At 33.4% G+C, this 19,120-nt stretch overlaps 3 protein-coding genes across 4 annotated transcripts; 2 read left to right on the top strand and 1 right to left on the bottom strand.

Annotated features, from left to right (window-relative positions):
• The first annotated feature begins 5,580 nt into the window (after window positions 1-5,580).
• On the top strand, window positions 5,581-7,394 carry LOC113865139 (extensin-2-like). Its single transcript, XM_027499519.1, has one exon. The coding sequence runs from the start codon at window positions 5,607-5,609 to the stop codon at window positions 7,392-7,394; it is 1,788 nt and encodes a 595-aa protein (XP_027355320.1). The 5' UTR covers window positions 5,581-5,606.
• Window positions 7,395-9,046: 1,652 nt separating this feature from the next.
• Window positions 9,047-11,655, top strand: LOC113864945 (polyadenylate-binding protein RBP47B'-like). Its single transcript, XM_027499208.1, has 7 exons — window positions 9,047-9,630; window positions 9,722-9,795; window positions 9,924-10,054; window positions 10,294-10,390; window positions 10,831-10,989; window positions 11,077-11,159; window positions 11,322-11,655. The coding sequence occupies exons 1-7, from the start codon at window positions 9,060-9,062 to the stop codon at window positions 11,410-11,412; spliced, it is 1,206 nt and encodes a 401-aa protein (XP_027355009.1). The 5' UTR covers window positions 9,047-9,059; the 3' UTR covers window positions 11,413-11,655.
• Window positions 11,656-12,657: 1,002 nt separating this feature from the next.
• Window positions 12,658-18,787, bottom strand: LOC113864354 (GTPase Der). 2 transcript variants are annotated; one of them, XM_027497964.1, is made up of 12 exons: window positions 18,335-18,786; window positions 18,168-18,238; window positions 17,630-17,713; window positions 17,192-17,485; window positions 16,636-16,775; window positions 15,592-15,679; window positions 15,156-15,338; window positions 14,739-14,900; window positions 14,394-14,587; window positions 13,653-13,803; window positions 13,230-13,395; window positions 12,658-13,085 (listed from the first exon to the last, which is right to left on the bottom strand). In XM_027497964.1, exons 1-12 carry the CDS (start codon window positions 18,642-18,644, stop codon window positions 13,015-13,017), a joined length of 1,914 nt encoding a protein of 637 aa, XP_027353765.1. In that variant the 5' UTR covers window positions 18,645-18,786; the 3' UTR covers window positions 12,658-13,014. The 2 variants fall into 2 exon arrangements, with proteins under 2 accessions (XP_027353765.1, XP_027353766.1); XM_027497965.1 differs by lacking the exon at window positions 17,630-17,713 and having other exon boundaries at window positions 12,659-13,085; window positions 18,335-18,787.
• Window positions 18,788-19,120: the final 333 nt, after the last annotated feature.

Below are 19,120 nucleotides of genomic sequence, written 5' to 3'. Positions count from 1 at the left end.
TTCACTTATTTTTATGTACAGTGCACATTTTAAGAATATAATTACCAGAGACAACTTTTTGTTATTTCATATTCTTCTTAAAATATTTTCTTTAAGACCAAACATGCAATATCATAAGTATTTTTGAAAATGTTCTTTAATTAAAGTTAAAATTTTGTGTGACTATTATTTATCAACATTTAATATTGGTATATTAAACTTTAATACAAACCTTGTATCATGCATATTACACCTTTTCTTTTATTGTAATACTGCTAAAACAAAGAAGCCAGAGAGAAGAATAAGCTGAATATTAAGTTTTCTCAATTTGGGTTAGAATACTGTTGTGCAAAGAATGCGGACATGTATTAATGGTTGTGTTATATATGGCCTATGGGACCGGCTAGATTACGGTTTGTTTTCATTATGTTTTTATGGTAGTGAGAAGGTTTGATATCTTTTTTTACACATGAAATAATTGTTAATTTTATGTTAATAAATAATATAGTTAATAATTTTATTAAAAAAAGTTAATACTTTCTAATCTTTAAAATATTAAAGAAATTACAACTATTAATTTAATAAGAGTCTATCCTCTTACTGATAAAAGTGTCTGTTTTATATACTATCGGTGTGTATGATTTTATGTACATATTATCTTAAAGTGTTTATATTGGAAAGGTAGGCTGAAATATGAACGTGTTCACAACTTCTGCGATTTCAAACACTTATCAAGTGTATTAGTTAGATTAACAAGGTTTCAATTATGGTGTATAATTGTAACATAGTCCTAACAACAACACGACGCCATTGACACGATAATAACAAGTTTTCTGAAATTTATATAGATGCGTTACGACCTTATATAATTGATGTATTGGTTTCAGCATATATAATAACGGTGAAACAAACATGAAGTCGGCCCAACTAATATTTAATTAGGTCTAAAGTAAACACTACGCCAAAAATGAGATAAGAGAGCGGTTCCATTTTAAATTAGAGAGCGTTTAGAACTGCTTTAAAATCTCGTGTTATCCAATATATTACATTTATGAGAGCGGTTAAATAACCGCTCTCAAATGTTAAGATTAGAGAGCGGTTTCGCGTTAATAATATTAATCAAACAGCCATATCTACACAAACCAAATAGTAAACAGAGAAAAAGAGAACAAATTAATAAGATAATTCACTGTTAACAAAGAGAAAATGAAAGAAAGAAAAAATGAATGATTTACCGTTAATAAAGAGAAAAAGAAAGAAAGAAAGAATGAGAAAAACTGTGAAAAAACTACCTACAAACGTAAACAAAGAACTGTGAAAACATAGAAGATGAAGAGAACCTACAAAAAAAAAATACCAACTTTGTTAACGCATAAAAAATGAAAAGAATTTATAGAGGTAAAAGAGATCAACTTTGTTAAGAAGATAAAAAGATTCATGAGTTAAGCGTGAGTGTGTTTCATTTATAAAAGTTAAAGACTTTTGAGAGCGGTTTTTTATTAACCGTTCTCTAATATATGACTTTAGAGAGTGGTTAACAGAAAACTGCTCTCAGAAGTATAGATCAGAAAGCAATTTAACTTACAAAGCAGTTTTTACTGACCGCTATCTAATTGACGTAGTGAAAATATAAAAAATGTTTGTTTAAAATTAGTTAAATTATTATTATTATTGTTGTATATTAATTTTTAATTTACTTTTAAATTTTCTAAGTTGCAAAATTATTTACTAAATTATTACAATCAATTTTATTTATTATTTTTAAGTTAATATTAAATTTAATTTATTTAACTTTAATTGAATTTAAGTAACTTTTTATTCATTTGAATTTAGTTGTTTACATTATTTCATAAATATTATATGTCCACTAGATAATTAACATTTATGACCATTTGTATGTTAATAACTGTTTTATTTAATCTTTATAATGTTAAATATTAAAAAAAAATTTAATTAAGACTAATAAAAATTAAATAATAAGATAAATAATATATTACCTAGTTAAAATAAATTACAATACACCATCAAACACATGAATCAACTGAAAAAAGATGTTCTTGTAAACATATTATATGGTCTTGATAAAAAAAAATTACAAGAAGATCGTATTCATCTCTTTAATTAAAAATATTTACTCTTAATGTTACTTACATATTATTTAATACTATTTATTTTAAAAAATAAATTATTAATAATTAATATTATTTTTAAAAGTAATTTTGTATCTGTAATTTTTTGGAGGTCCGTTTAGTGTGGGGTCGACCATAACAATTATATAATCACATATTAAAACAGTAAGGGACTTTAATTTGCTGTGTCTGATAATTATGACAGTGATGAAACTATATAGTTGTTACATACTTCACCTTTTACATTAGAACAAAGTCTAAGACTAGATTTGAGGCAGAGGGGATAGTACTCGGGCACGTTAGGCATTTAATTTGAAGCGTCATTTATACTTTTTAATTAAAAAATTTATTTATTGATCAAAAGATTATATATATATATATATATATATGGACAGATTCAGATAGTGTAAAAGACTTACATTAAATTTCAACCGTACAAATCAATAATATAACTTTTTAATCGTTAAATTATTTGATTTGTATGATTAAAATTTGGTGACTTATACTTAAGGATTATATTTCATATATATATATATATATAATATAATATAATATAAAGTTTTCTATCCAAATGATTAAAGGTAAAAAATTTGATGTTTATTGACCTCTCAGAAATAATGTTTTCTTTTTTAGAAATATTTTAAAGATGATTAGAGTTGAGTAATTAATAATAAAATATTTTAAAATAAAATAAAAATATCACTTTACTAATTTGAAGTTTAGAAGAGGAGCGTTTGTTCATTACTTGAAACTTACAACGGTGAGTACTAATGGAGAAAATGCAAATGTTAAATTCTTATCAACACCAAAAAAAAATTGTTAAATTCTTATAGTTCCGATGAATTTTCAAACAAGTTTTTATATATTAAAATTTTTGAACAAGGTCTTTAACTTTTACGTAATAAAATTTAGTTAATAAATTAAATAATTTATATTATGTACATATATAAATAGTATATAAAGTGTAAAATAGTTGAATTAATAAATATTTTTATAAATAATTAAGCTTACATTTCTGAATTTATGTACCTCCTTATAAAAAATAAGAATGAAAACAAATCAGATCAAGTCATGTCTCACTGTAAATAGGTTAAATTTGTAGCATAATTATTTGTTAAAGACTTTATTTTTTATCTGATTTAGTCTGTTTAGATGGTCTAACTTGATCTAAAGTCTATTAATAAAGTATGTTAAAAAAAATTCTCTTAATAGGTTATTAGCCTTAGGCCAATAAACATATCTAAGTCAATAAATACGCAATAAACAAGCTCTTAAATTTTAATTTATATATATATATATATATATATATATATATATATATATATAAACAAGTTGGTTTGATAAATTTAACAGCTTAAACTTAATTTATTTATTTAAATAGACCTTCAAACTTCATTTAAACTTGACTTACTATTTAGAGGGATTAAAACTTCATTTAAACTATATATAGTTATATATTAAACCACGCATAAAGCCTTTATTATTTAATTTGATCACCTTTTAGTGGCAAAATATATATCTAATGGATAAACTAGTTGTTGATATAATCTGATGAAAACGATGAATGATATTCCAATGTGTGTTAGATTTGATTCATTTGAATCCTTCGGAGTCCAATGCATTTATTGATGAGTGCGAAAAGAAAATGTGAACAACATATGGGGAAGGAATAATGGCCACGACGATGCCTTCACTAAAATTTCAGAACATTTTTGGGATGTAAAATTAGAAAGTCTTCGAAAGTTAGCTGGCTACAGGGAGCAACCTACCAAAGTTTTGAATTAATATTGAATAATGAGATAACCAAAGTCTCCTTATATATGCCTCCCACTTATTGAGAGATAACAACCTGCATATATCTGAAGGGAATTAATAGTTATTATTTTGGCCAATGAGAACAGAGTACCATGTCAAACGAAAAGACATTCCAGCTGCATAGCTTCCACTGGGTACAAAGCTAATTATATATCTATCCAATATTTTATTGGGTATTAATAGTTTATCGTAAAACGTATTATGCATGCCTTTTTAAACAATCAAACAATAATTATGTGTTAAATATATATATACTTTTAAAATATAAGTAAATATTAATCATAAAATTATATATTTATAAACATTTTATTTATTTAAAATTTGATATGAATAAGAATCATGTATATCAAAGTTTAGATAAATTAAATATTTATAAAAAATTATTAAATGAAGTAATTTTTATCTAAAATGACTAATTTATATGCGATTGATAAACAGTATCGTCGACCTATGTTAATGTACTGTCGATCAATGTACGGTGAAAAGAAGTCCTGTAGGTAAAATAATAGGCAGTAATAGAATAGAATATTACAAGAGGGGCTATATTTAATTGGAGGAAAACAATAAAGGGAGAGTTATCTGGTGGTTGAAGAGATTGATTGAATGAAAAAGAAACATGCATTCACCGAGTAAACAACGAGTTAATTCATGTAGTTTCAAAGTCTTACTATATTAAATCAAATAAAGAATACTGCAAGTATAACACAAAAATAAATCAAGAAATAAATAACATTACGAATCTTTCCACTCTCAATCCACATTTGGACATCTTGAATTTTTCATTTACGAAAACATTACACGAGCTTTCAAAGCATACAAAAAACATACTCACAGGGTGGAAATGATAAAAAAAATCGATTATAGAACGAACGTCTGCCGGGGAAAAATAAGTACAAGGTCTACATAAACGTATGATATTGATTAAAAACAATTAATGTAGGTCTACTAGCATAAAGAGTAATTGTACCAAGTCAAAAATTAAAAATTTTTAAGTCACAATGAGAATTTTGTACAATATTACCATTTGTCAAGTGTGTTATTTAGCATATTGACAAGGATGTCTTGTAAGCTCGAGCAGTTCATTCACCGACGATATATTGAGCATAGAATAGCAATGAAGATAAGTTTATATTTTTATAATCCATAAATATGGCTATTTGTTAGAAAGAGCCAAATTTAATCATCAAGAAAGGACAAAGCTAGAGAAATTGGGCAAGTTTTGCATTTGACTTTATAAGCTATTTCACACTTTCAAGCACACGATCCTAATGGCCAATTCTCCATAAAAGGCTAATGAAATAATCAGAGTTGTCTGCTATTACGCGCTTTTATAAAATTATTTGTTTAAATCTAACATGAACTCATTCAGCCATGCCATCACCAACTCTCTTCCTTGACTTTAATGGTTCCCAGCCCGTGTTGTGGAAAACATGAACTCGTTTAATGGAAAAAGCTCAACATCAAGTTGAAATATATAGAATACTTTAAAGGCATAATGCATCAACCTCGAAATAAGAATATATTTTAAAACTTTAAGCCACCCTGTCATCATTTAACAAAGAAGTTATCTCATCAATCATGGGTGAAGGCTAACAGTATATAAAGGCTTATGATCCATGCTTTGCCAAGCAAAAATAGAACACGAGTCTTCTAAGGAACAAGAGTAGCACAAAATCACAGAAGATGGGAACCTCACCTGGGCCGAGGCAATGGCCTCGACTCATCCATGCATTAGCATTTTGCCTTATGGCTATCATTGTTGCGGCTGATGATAATCCTTACTATGGCCAACCATCCAACTACTATACACAACCAACTACACCACCATACCATGAAGTTAACCCACCTTACTATCACAAACCACCTCCATATTATTACAAATCTCCACCTCCGCCTTCTCCATCACCACCTCCTCCTTATGTCCACGAATCCCCTCCATATTATTACAAATCACCTCCACCTCCTTCTCCTTCACCACCACCTCCGTATGTGTACAAGTCTCCTCCACCACCATCACCTTCACCCCCTCCACCCTATGTTTATAAATCACCACCACCACCATCTCCTTCACCACCTCCTCCATATGTCTACAAGTCTCCTCCTCCACCATCTCCTTCGCCTCCTCCACCATACGTCTATAAGTCACCACCACCACCATCCCCCTCACCTCCCCCTCCATATGTTTACAAGTCTCCTCCCCCACCATCTCCCTCACCTCCTCCCCCATACATCTATAAGTCACCACCACCACCTTCTCCTTCACCCCCTCCTCCATATGTCTACAAGTCTCCACCTCCTCCATCTCCCTCTCCTCCTCCACCGTATGTTTATAAGTCACCACCACCACCATCTCCGTCACCACCTCCACCTTATGTTTACAAGTCTCCACCCCCACCATCACCTTCTCCACCTCCACCTTATGTCTACAAGTCTCCACCCCCACCATCACCTTCACCACCTCCGCCCTATGTTTACAAGTCTCCTCCACCACCATCCCCATCACCACCACCTCCATACATTTATAAGTCTCCTCCACCACCATCTCCTTCTCCACCCCCTCCTTATATTTATAAGTCACCACCTCCACCATCCCCTTCTCCTCCCCCACCATATGTTTATAAATCACCACCACCACCTTCTCCATCTCCCCCACCTCCATATGTTTATAAATCTCCTCCCCCACCATCTCCTTCACCTCCCCCTCCATATGTCTACAAATCCCCTCCCCCACCATCTCCTTCACCTCCCCCTCCATATGTCTACAAATCCCCACCCCCACCATCTCCCTCACCTCCTCCACCTTACGTTTATAAGTCACCACCACCTCCCTCACCATCACCCCCTCCTCCATACGTATACAAGTCACCACCCCCACCATCACCATCTCCTCCACCACCATATGTTTACAAGTCACCACCACCCCCATCTCCTTCACCACCTCCACCATATGTCTACAAGTCTCCGCCACCCCCATCTCCCTCTCCACCCCCTCCATATGTTTATAAGTCACCACCTCCACCGTCTCCTTCTCCACCTCCACCATATGTTTACAAGTCTCCACCACCACCTTCCCCATCACCACCACCTCCATATGTTTACAAGTCTCCTCCCCCACCATCTCCCTCACCTCCTCCACCTTATGTCTATAAGTCACCACCACCTCCTTCACCTTCACCGCCTCCTCCTTACATTTATAAGTCTCCTCCTCCACCTTCTCCATCTCCTCCTCCACCATATGTCTATAAGTCTCCACCACCTCCATCACCTTCACCACCTCCTCCTTACATTTATAAGTCCCCGCCTCCTCCTTCTCCATCGCCTCCTCCACCATATGTCTATAAGTCACCACCACCTCCATCACCTTCGCCACCTCCTCCATATTACTACAAGTCTCCACCTCCACCGTCACCATCACCTCCTCCGCCATACCACCCCTACGCCTATAACTCACCCCCACCTCCAGTGTATTAAGGTGGCAGCTAAAGAAATTTGAATTCTTTTCAATAAATTATATTCAACATTGTTGCGGTTAATTTGTAAGTAAACCTTCACTAATAAGAGGGTCTACACTAAAGTATGAGCCTTATTTTGGTTCTAGTGTAGCTCGTGTGTGTATTGGTTTTGATTAATTCAAATGTGTGTATCAATCTTCAAAGTTACATTCAATATTATATTTTGTTCTTCCTTCTTGTTGGTTACCATTTCCTTCTTTGCATTGTGAATTAATGATCCTAATGAAATTGACCAATCATCAATTTTTGAGATAAAATTTGATTTAACAGTACTCCAACGTAACTAAGAATGGATAAAATGAGCTTTGCTCACTCACTCCCTCGTGTACGTGTGTGTATACTCACGTCTAATTAACAAAAGAATCTTTTGACTTCCGGGTTTGCGAGTTTAAATATTGATAGCAACATTTTTTTAAAAAGCATGTAGGATTTTAAGTCAAATATTCTCTATTCATCGTAAGATATGCATAAATAAATAAATAAAAACTATTCTATTTATTTATATATTCACCTTCATATTTATTAATTATTTATTCTTTTATTTTATATCTACTGTTAGAACTATCAAATATATTTGAGTTATCTAACCCAATTCGATTTAATCTCATGCAATAAGCTTATGTGAGTTGAGCTATAAAAATTTAAAGTTATTTAGGTTTCTAAAATGGAGGTTCAAATCTAACCTTGTAGAAGTTGACTTGTATAGTTATAATTTTATAATAAAAATGCATTAACAGTAATAACAATTAATCAAATAACGAATAACTTAAATAATTAAAAAGAATATTACATTAGGCTAAATTCTAAGAAATATTATTATCATTATTATTATTATTATTATTGTTGTTGTTGTTATTTTTATTAGCAAATAAGGAACTTATATATACCGATTCACATCAAATTCATTATTTACGCAAACTTATTTAAACTGAAATAAAAAAAAACTAATTGAACCTTAATTTAATGGCCAAAACTCAACATTTTGAGTCAACTTAGCTTATTTTGCAGGATATAGCGATGCAAAGAGAGAATGACATATAATTAGAAAAGTTGTCTTCTTTAAGACAACATTGTCCTTCTTAATTGTAAAATATTTGTGTTCATACAAAGCTTTTTGATCAATTAAAAAAAGAGAGAGAGATAACTTGATTGCATAAAAATTGTGTAAAGAAAATAACATAAAATAACTAATTTAAAAAAAATCTATATAATCTGACTTTACGAACCGAATGAAAAGTTTTATCCAACGATGAATACATTTAACTTAATCAACAATAAACACAATATCATTAAAAAAAATTAGCCCATAACAAAAGAATTGAGAATCAGAAATATTAAATGGTAATAATTTTATTAAAACTTTTATTAAAATTAAAGGACATTATTATTAATTTAATATTTTAGATAAATGAATACAGATCATTCCTTCTTTCTCTCGCTCTCTCTTTTTTTTTTTTATCAAGAAATACATGCCATTCCACTCCACCTGAATATCCTGCGCTAGTACAGCCCAGGTGTCGATGGGGCCACGTCGTACCTCAGGCCCAGGCCCAGGCCCATAGAAGGGTTTAAACTTAAAAAGACATAATCGGTGGTGCGTGGAGCGGTTGAGGAGAGAGAGAGAATGGGAACAACGGCGATCGAAGAAGTGCGAACTTTATGGATTGGGGATTTACAGTATTGGGTTGATGAGTCTTATCTTTCTCAGTGCTTCGCTCACAGCGGCGACGTCGTTTCCATCAAAATCATACGCAACAAGATGACGGGCCAGCCCGAGGGCTACGGCTTCGTCGAGTTCGTCTCCCACGCCGCAGCCGAAGCCTTTCTTCTCACTTACAACGGCACTCAAATGCCCGGCACTGAACTAACCTTCAGACTCAATTGGGCCTCTTTCGGCGATTCTGGGCCCGACCACTCCATCTTCGTCGGCGATCTCGCTCCTGATGTCACCGATTTCCTTCTCCAAGAGACTTTCCGGGCCCATTACCCTTCCGTTAAAGGCGCTAAAGTAGTCACAGACCCCGTTACGGGCCGCTCCAAGGGATATGGATTTGTTAAGTTCTCTGATGAGACCCAAAGGAACCGTGCCATGACCGAAATGAACGGTGTTTATTGCTCCACTCGCCCAATGCGTATCAGTGCCGCTACCCCTAAGAAGAACACTTCGTTTCAACATCAATATGCTCCTCCTAAAGGTACAACACACTCTTCCTTCTGTTCATTATTCTGTTTTTACAACTTAGATTAGACACTTAATCATTAATTTATTTTTTTTTCATTTTGCAGCAACATATCCGTTTCCGGCATACACTGCACCGGTCAATACTGTTCCACCAGAAAATGATATGAATAATACCACTGTGAGTCAAATTATAATTTATGTGATTTTAACCTAAGTTATCTACTCAAATTCGTCATTTCACATCTCAGTAACCATTTTCAATTAAAATTAAATTTTTATTTTAATTGGAGAACGACGGCATTGCAGATTTTTGTTGGTAACTTGGATCTTAATGTGACTGAGGAGGAGCTTAAGCAAAGCTTTCTGCAATGTGGAGATATTGTGTCTGTCAAAGTTTATGCTGGCAAAGGATATGGTTTTGTTCAATTTGGGACTAGGTTTTCTTTTTTAACCCCTTAATCTTTAGCATGTGAATCTTTACGTGGTTACTTTAATATTTTGAAATAAATGACATGAGTTTTGACTAATGCTACCCCATTTCCAAGGCAATAAGTTACATGTGGCCTGATGTTACTCTGCATCTTATGAGGTCTTCCATCAATCTTATTTTCTTCTTCTTTTTCTTTATCGTATTATGAATTGGTTTTTTGACCTCTCCTATGGCTTATGTCTGTAGAGCATCTGCTGATGATGCCATTCAGAGGATGCAGGGGAAGATGATAGGTCAACAAGTGGTCCAGATCTCTTGGGGTAGTAACTTAGTAGCTAGACAGGTGATTTTGCCTTTGGAAATGGTTTTTTAATTTCAAGAATGACTAACTGCATTAGATTAAGCTATATTAAGTCTTTCAAAATCTCTAGATCGGTAATATACATCCGTGTACAGTTCTAGCATAGATTTTTTATGGCTTTTATAATGTTTGCCATTTTAGTGGTTTGGCCATAGAGGGACATGTTTGGAGGATGAGTCTAGACTCTACTTGATGATCTACTGGTAGGATTAGAGAATGTGATAAGGAACTTAGTACTCTAAATGGAATATGTTGTTTTAATCTAAATGTTATTAGTACTTAAGAGTCTAGATTGACATATTTGAATGAGTATTATATCTTTGATCTGCTCAACAAGTAGCTGGTATGTGGAGTTCACCTTTTCATGGTTGTTGGAAGTGTAATTATATTAGCACTAACAACATTTGAATGAAACAATTTAGGACTTAGCTGGGGGCTGGGGGCAACAGATGGATCCAAATCAATGGAGTGCCTACTACGGATATGGACAAGGTTATGAAGCATATGCCTATGGTGCTACTCACGATCCTTCCTTGTATGCTTATGGTGCGTATGCTGGTTATGCACAATACCCTCAACAGGTAATATCTTAAATTTAGTTTACATACACTTCCTATGGCAGATAGTAGATTTTTTTTGACATTCATGCATCTTGGTTCATTTTTCAGGTTGAAGGTGCTCAAGACATGTCAGCAGTGTCTATGCCTATGGAGGAATCATATGATCCCCTAGCAATGCCTGACGTCGATAAGTAAGATTCTCACCCCTGCTTCACACATTTTCCAATTTAAAAGATGGTTATAGACACCTTAACGAATATGGGTAGATTGGCTTTGGTCATAAACAGAGGAAAAGAAAAAGTGTATATATTTGTTTGATGTGTAGTTATGACGGATCTCTGTTGCTTTGCCAGGTTAAATGCTGCATATCTTTCAATACATGGAAGTGCCATTTTAGGGCGGTCCCTTTGGCAGAAGACCTCGGCGTCATTACAGCAAGCTTAGGATCTATCTATAATACCTGATCAATTTTTCGAATGAGCACTTCAAAATATTGTTCTTACCATAGATCTGTATCAGTTCAAGTAGTCCTAACCTGCATCTTACAATTTTATTTTATTTTTTATTTCAACGAGTGTGGAATAGCATGTTAAATTAGATAAATGATAATATTTTGAGGTAATACTGAGTGTTAATGCATCTATTTTAGTTTATGATTCGAATTTTAATAGCAAACTTATATCACTTTTAGATATGGTGTCGTAATGACATTGTCTTATAGTGCTAACAAAATATTATTAAAACGATTAAAAATAATAATAATTCAAAATTGAAAATGGTAGAAAATAATATTAATTTGGAAAAATAAAATTAATAATATTGAACCATTTAAGAAAATGAAAATACTTGTTAAATCCTATAAATAAATTATAAATTAAAGTCTTAAATACCATTCTAGTCCTTAAAAATATCATTTTTATTATTATTTTAGTCTCTGCCAAAATTTCATTTATCTTTAGTACTTATAACAAAAAGCACAAGATTTTTGTTCCTTTGATTAAAATAATATTTTTATATTTCTAGAAAATTTAATCAAGTTAAATTTTTATAGGAAGTAAAACTAAAAAGATGTAAAATTTATCTAGAGATTAAAATGTTGTTTAAGTCTTAATTAAAATAAAAGTAACAAATACTGTTTTTTACATTTATCAATTTCATTTTGTTTTCCTCTCCATACATATTTTCTATCAATCCACACAGCCATGAATGAACATACAATAGTATACTCTAAAATTTAAACAATTCCTTTTCTCTTAAACTAACTTTAAGAACGAGTTAAATATATATTTTTTCAGTCTGCTTGGTTATAAATACAAATGTGGTTACAAAAACTCCTATATCGTTCAAACTTGAGTTTTACAAAAATGTCATTTATTTTTTATTTAGGAGATTGGAGTCACGAATCTTCTAAATATCAAAACAAACAAAACCTTTAAGAGGTGTTCTGTTTTAGAAAATATTTTTTATAATTTATTTTTAATTATAAAAATATTATTTTAGTTTTATTATTTTTTTTATTTCCAAAATTTTCTACAGAGAATAGTAAAAAAAATATTTTCCTGTTTAAATTATTTCCATATAAATATTTAAAAATAGAAAAAAGGTATTTTTTTCATAATTTGAAAAATATTTAAAAAATCAGAAAATACTGTTGTTGGTAGCTAGCTTTCTATAGCAGATATGATCACTGGAAAACATCCTAATTAAATATTTGAATAGAGTCACGGAATTAGCAATCCAACAGCTTACATTTCCTCTAACTACTTCTATAGATAAATGTACAACGCAGTTGTTGACTGGAATGTGCTAGAACCCTATAAATACAAATTGATTAGTAAGAATCGCAGAGTGATCGACGATCGCCGTAAATGACAGATTCTCATCCTAACTTCAGGCACCCATCTGGTCCTTGTGGGGCTTTTACTAAGCTTCATAGATTTCAGGAAGCACAAACATTTGAGTAATTAAGTAATCCTAGACAACAATCCCCTTCATTTTTCCAACACACAGAATAACAGCTAGTTTTCCGTAATTAAATATATTATCCTATGGTGTGGTTGATACCAATTTTCGATCATTTGACGTATGATTATCTTGGGTCCTTGATACAGCTTTGCCTGCGAGCAAATCATACATACATGTCTACAGCATCATTTACCATTTTTCGGGGATGGGAGCAGCAAAATAAAAATAACAAAATCAAAGAGTTGGCCATAATAAAAATATAATAAATACCACTGGCACCTCAAACAAATACTGACCTTCATCTTTTCCTATTTTCCTTCTGCTGCGCCATAGAAGCCGAATGGGGGTACCAGAAAAACCTGCATCTGAACGCAGTTGCTTCTCCATATAGCGCCGGTAAGTCTCAGGAAAAAGTTTTGCATCATTGACAAAGAACACAAATGTAGGTGGCCTTATAGCAGCCTGCAAGAGGAGATCCAGTTAGAATATAAAGTAACTAAATATTTTTTATTTGAGTACATAAAGCATAACCAAAGGAGTTCATGAGAAAGCCTGCAACATTAATCATTTCATTCATTTTCTTACATCATAACAAATGCAATGGGAACATTTCTAGCATGAAATAAAATGACATAACAATAATGCATTCAAACACTCACAGTAAGCTAAAAGGCATACAATAACAACTATTAACTGCCATTGTTGTATGATATATACACCTGAGTGCAATAGTAAACACGCCCTCTTTTTCGACCACGCGTCCTGGGAGGAGGCTTGAAAGCTACTGCTTCCTGCACTACTTGATTCAATATAGAAGTGCCGAGTCTTCTTGATCTCTCCTTTTCAACTTCACTAGCAGCCACAATAATCCTTTTGTATAAAACAACAAAAAGCAATCAGCTATCCACTCGGGAGATCAACTCTAGTGAAAAATATCAAACCTGAATAAGTCATAATTCTAACGACAACTATGATACCATGTATCTACATCCAAGAAAACTTATGCACCACTTTATCTACAACACCAATCCCATGCTACATCCAGAAAACCGAAATTAGCCCATAATACCATATCCAAATAAAAAAGATTCTAAAAAGAGCCAAGTTCTGAAGTCCATTCCTATGTGAAGCACTCAAGCTCCAGAAATAACCAAGTGAATTTTTTACTAAACATCAAGAAATACCAGTGTAAACAAAATTGTGCACAGTCAACAATATGACTACTACATGAAGTCTACCATGACCCCTAGTCCCCTACATTGCAACTAGTAATTTCAACAAAATATATAAAGCTTGACCTCATTCATCATGGAAGAATCTGTTGATATTTGTTTATAAATATGAATGCATAAGTAACAGAGAACTTATTTTGAAGGCAAAGTTGAAAGAATTCAAAAAAAGCGTGTTATAAACAAACTATGTTGCATAAATGCATCAATAACTTGCCAGATAAAACATACTTGTCAACACTATGACCAGCTATAGCAGTAGAATAAACAATTGGAGCCCAGTCAAGAGCACGAAGCTTCTCCCTGACATCTTGCTCATAGTATGATGCAGTCTGCTGGTTTTTATTTGGTATTGTATCCCACTTGTTTACAACTATCACACAACCTTTCCCTTCTTTTTCAATCCTTTCAGCTATCTTGTAGTCCTTCAACAAACATTTGAAATAGTTTAAGAGAAAAAAACAAAACAATTATGGCTATATATTAAACAACAGGTATCCCATGTGCATCTAGGGCTGGTGAGTAATACAAAACCAATCTGTTTTCATGTAACAAATAAAAGCATTAATCAGGAACCTGTTCTGTGATACAGGCCATGGCCTCAATGACAAGAGCTACAACATCAGAACAGCGAATAGCACGAAATGCTCGATTCACTGACAAAGCCTCTGTTGTACTCCCAGCTGAAGCTATGGCTGCTCTTTTCCTGATTCCGGCAGTATCAATAAGGTGGAACTTCTGGAGAAAGAAAATAAGAAAATAATTACTGTGCTGAATCAAAATTCTAAACAATTACCAAATCACTATTACAATCTGGTATGGTCCAAAAAACATACAGCCTTTAAACCAACAAAGTTAGGGTGGGGAAAACCTTATAACCAACTAATCCTTTTTTAAATTTTCATTCTCACAGCAAATAATAAAACATTTTAATTTCTTTCTCTGTGAAGCTACACACCTAGTAATTACTAGTTAGTCACCAAAGAATCAAACCTGGCCATCTGGTCCAGTAAATTCAGTATCAATAGCATCACGAGTAGTGCCACTGATGGGGCTGACTATTGTTCTGTCCTCACCAACCAGTGCATTCAAAATGCTACTTTTGCCAACATTTGGTCTACCAACAATTGAAATTGCAGGAACATAATCTTCTTCTTCATCAAGATCATTCGGTTCCTATTTTTTAAGCATAAAACAAATTCTAAACTGAAAAATAAGGGGCTCAAAATAATAATAAAAACAGGTTGATACCGAATTGGATAGTGATAAAGAATACTTCCAACTAAATCCAATGATTTATTATCGGTTGGTGAATGCAGAATATAGTCAAACAAAATTGCTTGGGGTATATAGTAGAAAATAGCACCTAAAGTTACCCATTGTAAATGATATATACAGGAAGATAATGCAACCTTTACAGAAAACAAACCTCAATTTTCTGTAGCCCTGAACAAACAAGGTCAAGAAGCTCTCCAGTTCCAGTCCCTGAGATAGCTGATATTGGAAGTGGTTCAAATCTGATATATTATCACAGCAACCAATTTGCTGATTACCACATATGACACTAACATCAATAAACAACATGATGCAAGAACTCCACTCTACATGCTTAGCCACTTAAAAGATTCTATTTCCTGGTGTGTGGGAGAGGAGTGGTTTATAATTTTAATTGTCACAGACAAAATTTTGTCAATCTCATATGCTTTAAATTTTAATATAGTCAAGATGTATCATGATGCTAATCCTGAACAATTTCATGACTTCAAAAATGTTCAAATCAAGAGAAATGCAGTTTCTTTATTAATATGCAATTGCTTTGATGTCTCTTAATCACACAAATATATAGAACTGCATTATGATCTATATCTTATGCCTGGCCATAGTCATTTCCCTCCTTATAATTACACGTGCGAACTAATAAGAGGGAACATGAAGTTACACGTCAAAAACAAAGTAAATTGCAACAAACAAGGAGATTCTGTCATATCTGTTTTGAATTTACACATTTAAGTAGAAATGACCAAACTTGGTTTAACAACTAACAACATCACATCATAATTAAAATAATTGCTTACCACTGGAACTAGCTATTTATTGATAAATTAACCACTTGTACTCATGTTAACCACAAATTTTAACCTGATTCCCTTCAATGTCAAATAAGATTAAATGTTGATAAAGTCAAATTAAGTATCAATCCCACCTTTGACCTCAATTGTAACTTAGAAGCAGTACACAAACTATTAATGCTTGCTGAGACACATTCAAATTCATACCTACAAATTTGACACCAAAACCAAACATAACATCAAGTTCTAGTCCTAGATATTCATGTCAAGAAAACATCAGATTAAGAACATTATTTACTAAACCAGTTAATTATCATGACCATTTTCCACTGTGTTTTGCCACTCCTTAGGCATGTAAGCTACCTACCCATTCAGGGGAGTGCATTGTCACAGAAATAGCTTACCCAAGGGACCAAAATTCAGACACCTGCATAATTCTTTTTCGTGGAGATTCACACTTGTTAACTGCAAGAAGGACACATTTATCTGAGTAGTTTTTACGTAGCCAGTCAGCAATCTCCACATCAGCTGCTGTTAGACCTGCCTGTTCAGCATAATCATCTTTACTGTCTTTGGGTCATGATTTGGAGTAGCTTCATGAAATAGTTGATAATATCATGCTTTTAAAATAAGTCTAGAAACAAAAAAATTTGATATCCCTTTTTAATGGTGTATAACTATGTTAAATAAATGTAGCCGGCTGATACTCAATGCAGTAAGTAAAATACAGTTAAAAGCTTCCAAGATTTGACTAGATTCCAGAATTACTAAAACTGTCTAATAATGCCAGGGGCCTGAGAGGAAAGGAAAACCCAGCCAATACTCAATACATGAAAATACCACTTTTTTACATAGCTTGTTATCCTTTTCTACATATTTATTATATTATAATAAAAATTAAGAAAAAAAAATCCTGGAGAAGGGAAATTACAAGATATTATATGCTAACATACACAGTACCTGACCATCAACCAGGAAAATAATAACAGATGATTCTTCCATAGCTGCAGTTGCTTGTCTCTCAATCATTGAGGGCATCCTGGCAACAGCTGCCTCTCTAGCGGCAAGTGGAATACCATCCATACCAACGGTAGTAGTAATAGCTAGCTCTTCCATAACATTATCTTGTGATTTTGAAACAGTGAGAACCCCCCCTGTGTCCACTACCATGAATTCACTCTCTCCCCAATATGATCGACCATATAAACGATCCCTGGTAACCCCAGGTTCATCCACCACAATTGCCCGGTTTCCCTACAATTTAAGCAGCAAGGAGACGACTATCATGCTGAATCAATTTCAACATTCAGATTTCAGACACGTTGAAATTTCCAACTAATTTCCCAAAAACATGAAAACATAAAATAAGAAATTAAAGTTGGAAGAAATATTCAATACCCCAACAAGACGATTAAATAGCGCTGATTTGCCAACATTTGGCCTTCCAACAATTGCAACCCTCGGGAGAAGATTGTCAGGAATCTGTCATTCAAATGAGAAAGGTTCAGCATGTGACCCTATTTACTTCAATTTCTTCCAAAGAAATGATTGAAGTTCCCCTAACTAGTATCAAACAATAAAGAAAAATTATCTGTCTAAAATAAGTGTTCCATGTTGTTGAGACGTGCACTTGAGCAGGAGAAAGTAGTTAATTCAAGTGTGGGTGATAAAGTCCCACATTGATTAGAAACGAGTTACTTAAGAATCCTATAACTGAAGGGAACCCATGGCTTCAAGACTTCTATTGTGATTTGACGCCTGATAAATTCATGGGAAGAATTGGTATCATAATTTATACACACTATTGTCATTTGTCGCTTGGCCTCATACATGCAACTTATCAACGTCCTGAATTCTTTCAGGTTGCATAGAATTGTAGAATTTGCCAAGTTGGTCAACGTAATACATATTTTACAAAACTGAATGTTATACTAACATTTTTTGTTCTACGCGCACTCCTCCTGCGGGTTTGAGCTGTTTCCTTGCGACCATTTTTCTCCCCATCTTCTGAAAATTGTCAAATATAGAATTTAAGACCAGCTTCAAAGAATCAAGATAAGCAAAAACTCAACAACTGCGAGCCTTGAATGAAGGAAGACTCACCAAGACTCAGAATTTGAGACAGAGAGCTTGCATAGGCTAGGACTGTGTCCTTTGCTTCTTGCTCGAGCGCGATGACATCAAGGTCCTCCAATTCCTCCGATCCTTCTTCATCGTCGACACTGCCAGAGAATTCGCCGGCGCTAAACCGGATGACGGAGCGTGACAGGCTCCGGTAAGGGAATGAGGTGAGCTTCGGGTGAGAAACCGAACAAAGGATTGAATGGGAGACGGGAAGGGTGTGGTGAAATGGAAAAATGGGGTTTAGGGTTTTAGTGAGAGTGTAAGAGATAGGGGTTAGAGCGCGTGCCATGTGTGAACTTACTATATCTCAATTCTCAAAGATTTGGCGGGTTTTATCTGTATTCTCGTTCTCTCACCAATTTGCCTTTTCCTCGCCGCATGCATAACAGTTTTTATTCGGTACGTTTCTAACAAATATCGGGGAAAAATCTTGTTGAGGCAACATAATGCATTTCATGTATCCTTTTCTTACCTTTGATAAGGTTTTAACGAGAATGTATGGTTCAGATTTCAAAAATATGTAAGCCTAACAGGAGAATTCAAATTTCAAAAACATGTCAGCTTAGAAGGAAACGATCCCAATACGGATCGAATATGATCACAAAAGCGTGTAAGTAATAATAATATTTATCACACATATTAGCATTTATTTATAAACTGACAAAGGTTTGTTATTATTGAAAAATAAGACTATAGAAGTGCTTATACAAAACATCATTAAGAGTGTTTTCGTCAGACAAAAATACAAGATAAAATTATTTTCGT

The sequence above is a fragment of the Abrus precatorius genome, unplaced genomic scaffold (assembly GCF_003935025.1).
Source record: "Abrus precatorius isolate BTA unplaced genomic scaffold, Abrus_2018 Scaffold4, whole genome shotgun sequence".
Lineage (NCBI taxonomy): Eukaryota > Viridiplantae > Streptophyta > Magnoliopsida > Fabales > Fabaceae > Abrus > Abrus precatorius.
The sequence above is the reverse complement of the archived record's forward strand: the minus strand, read 5'-3'. Positions and strand labels throughout refer to the sequence as shown.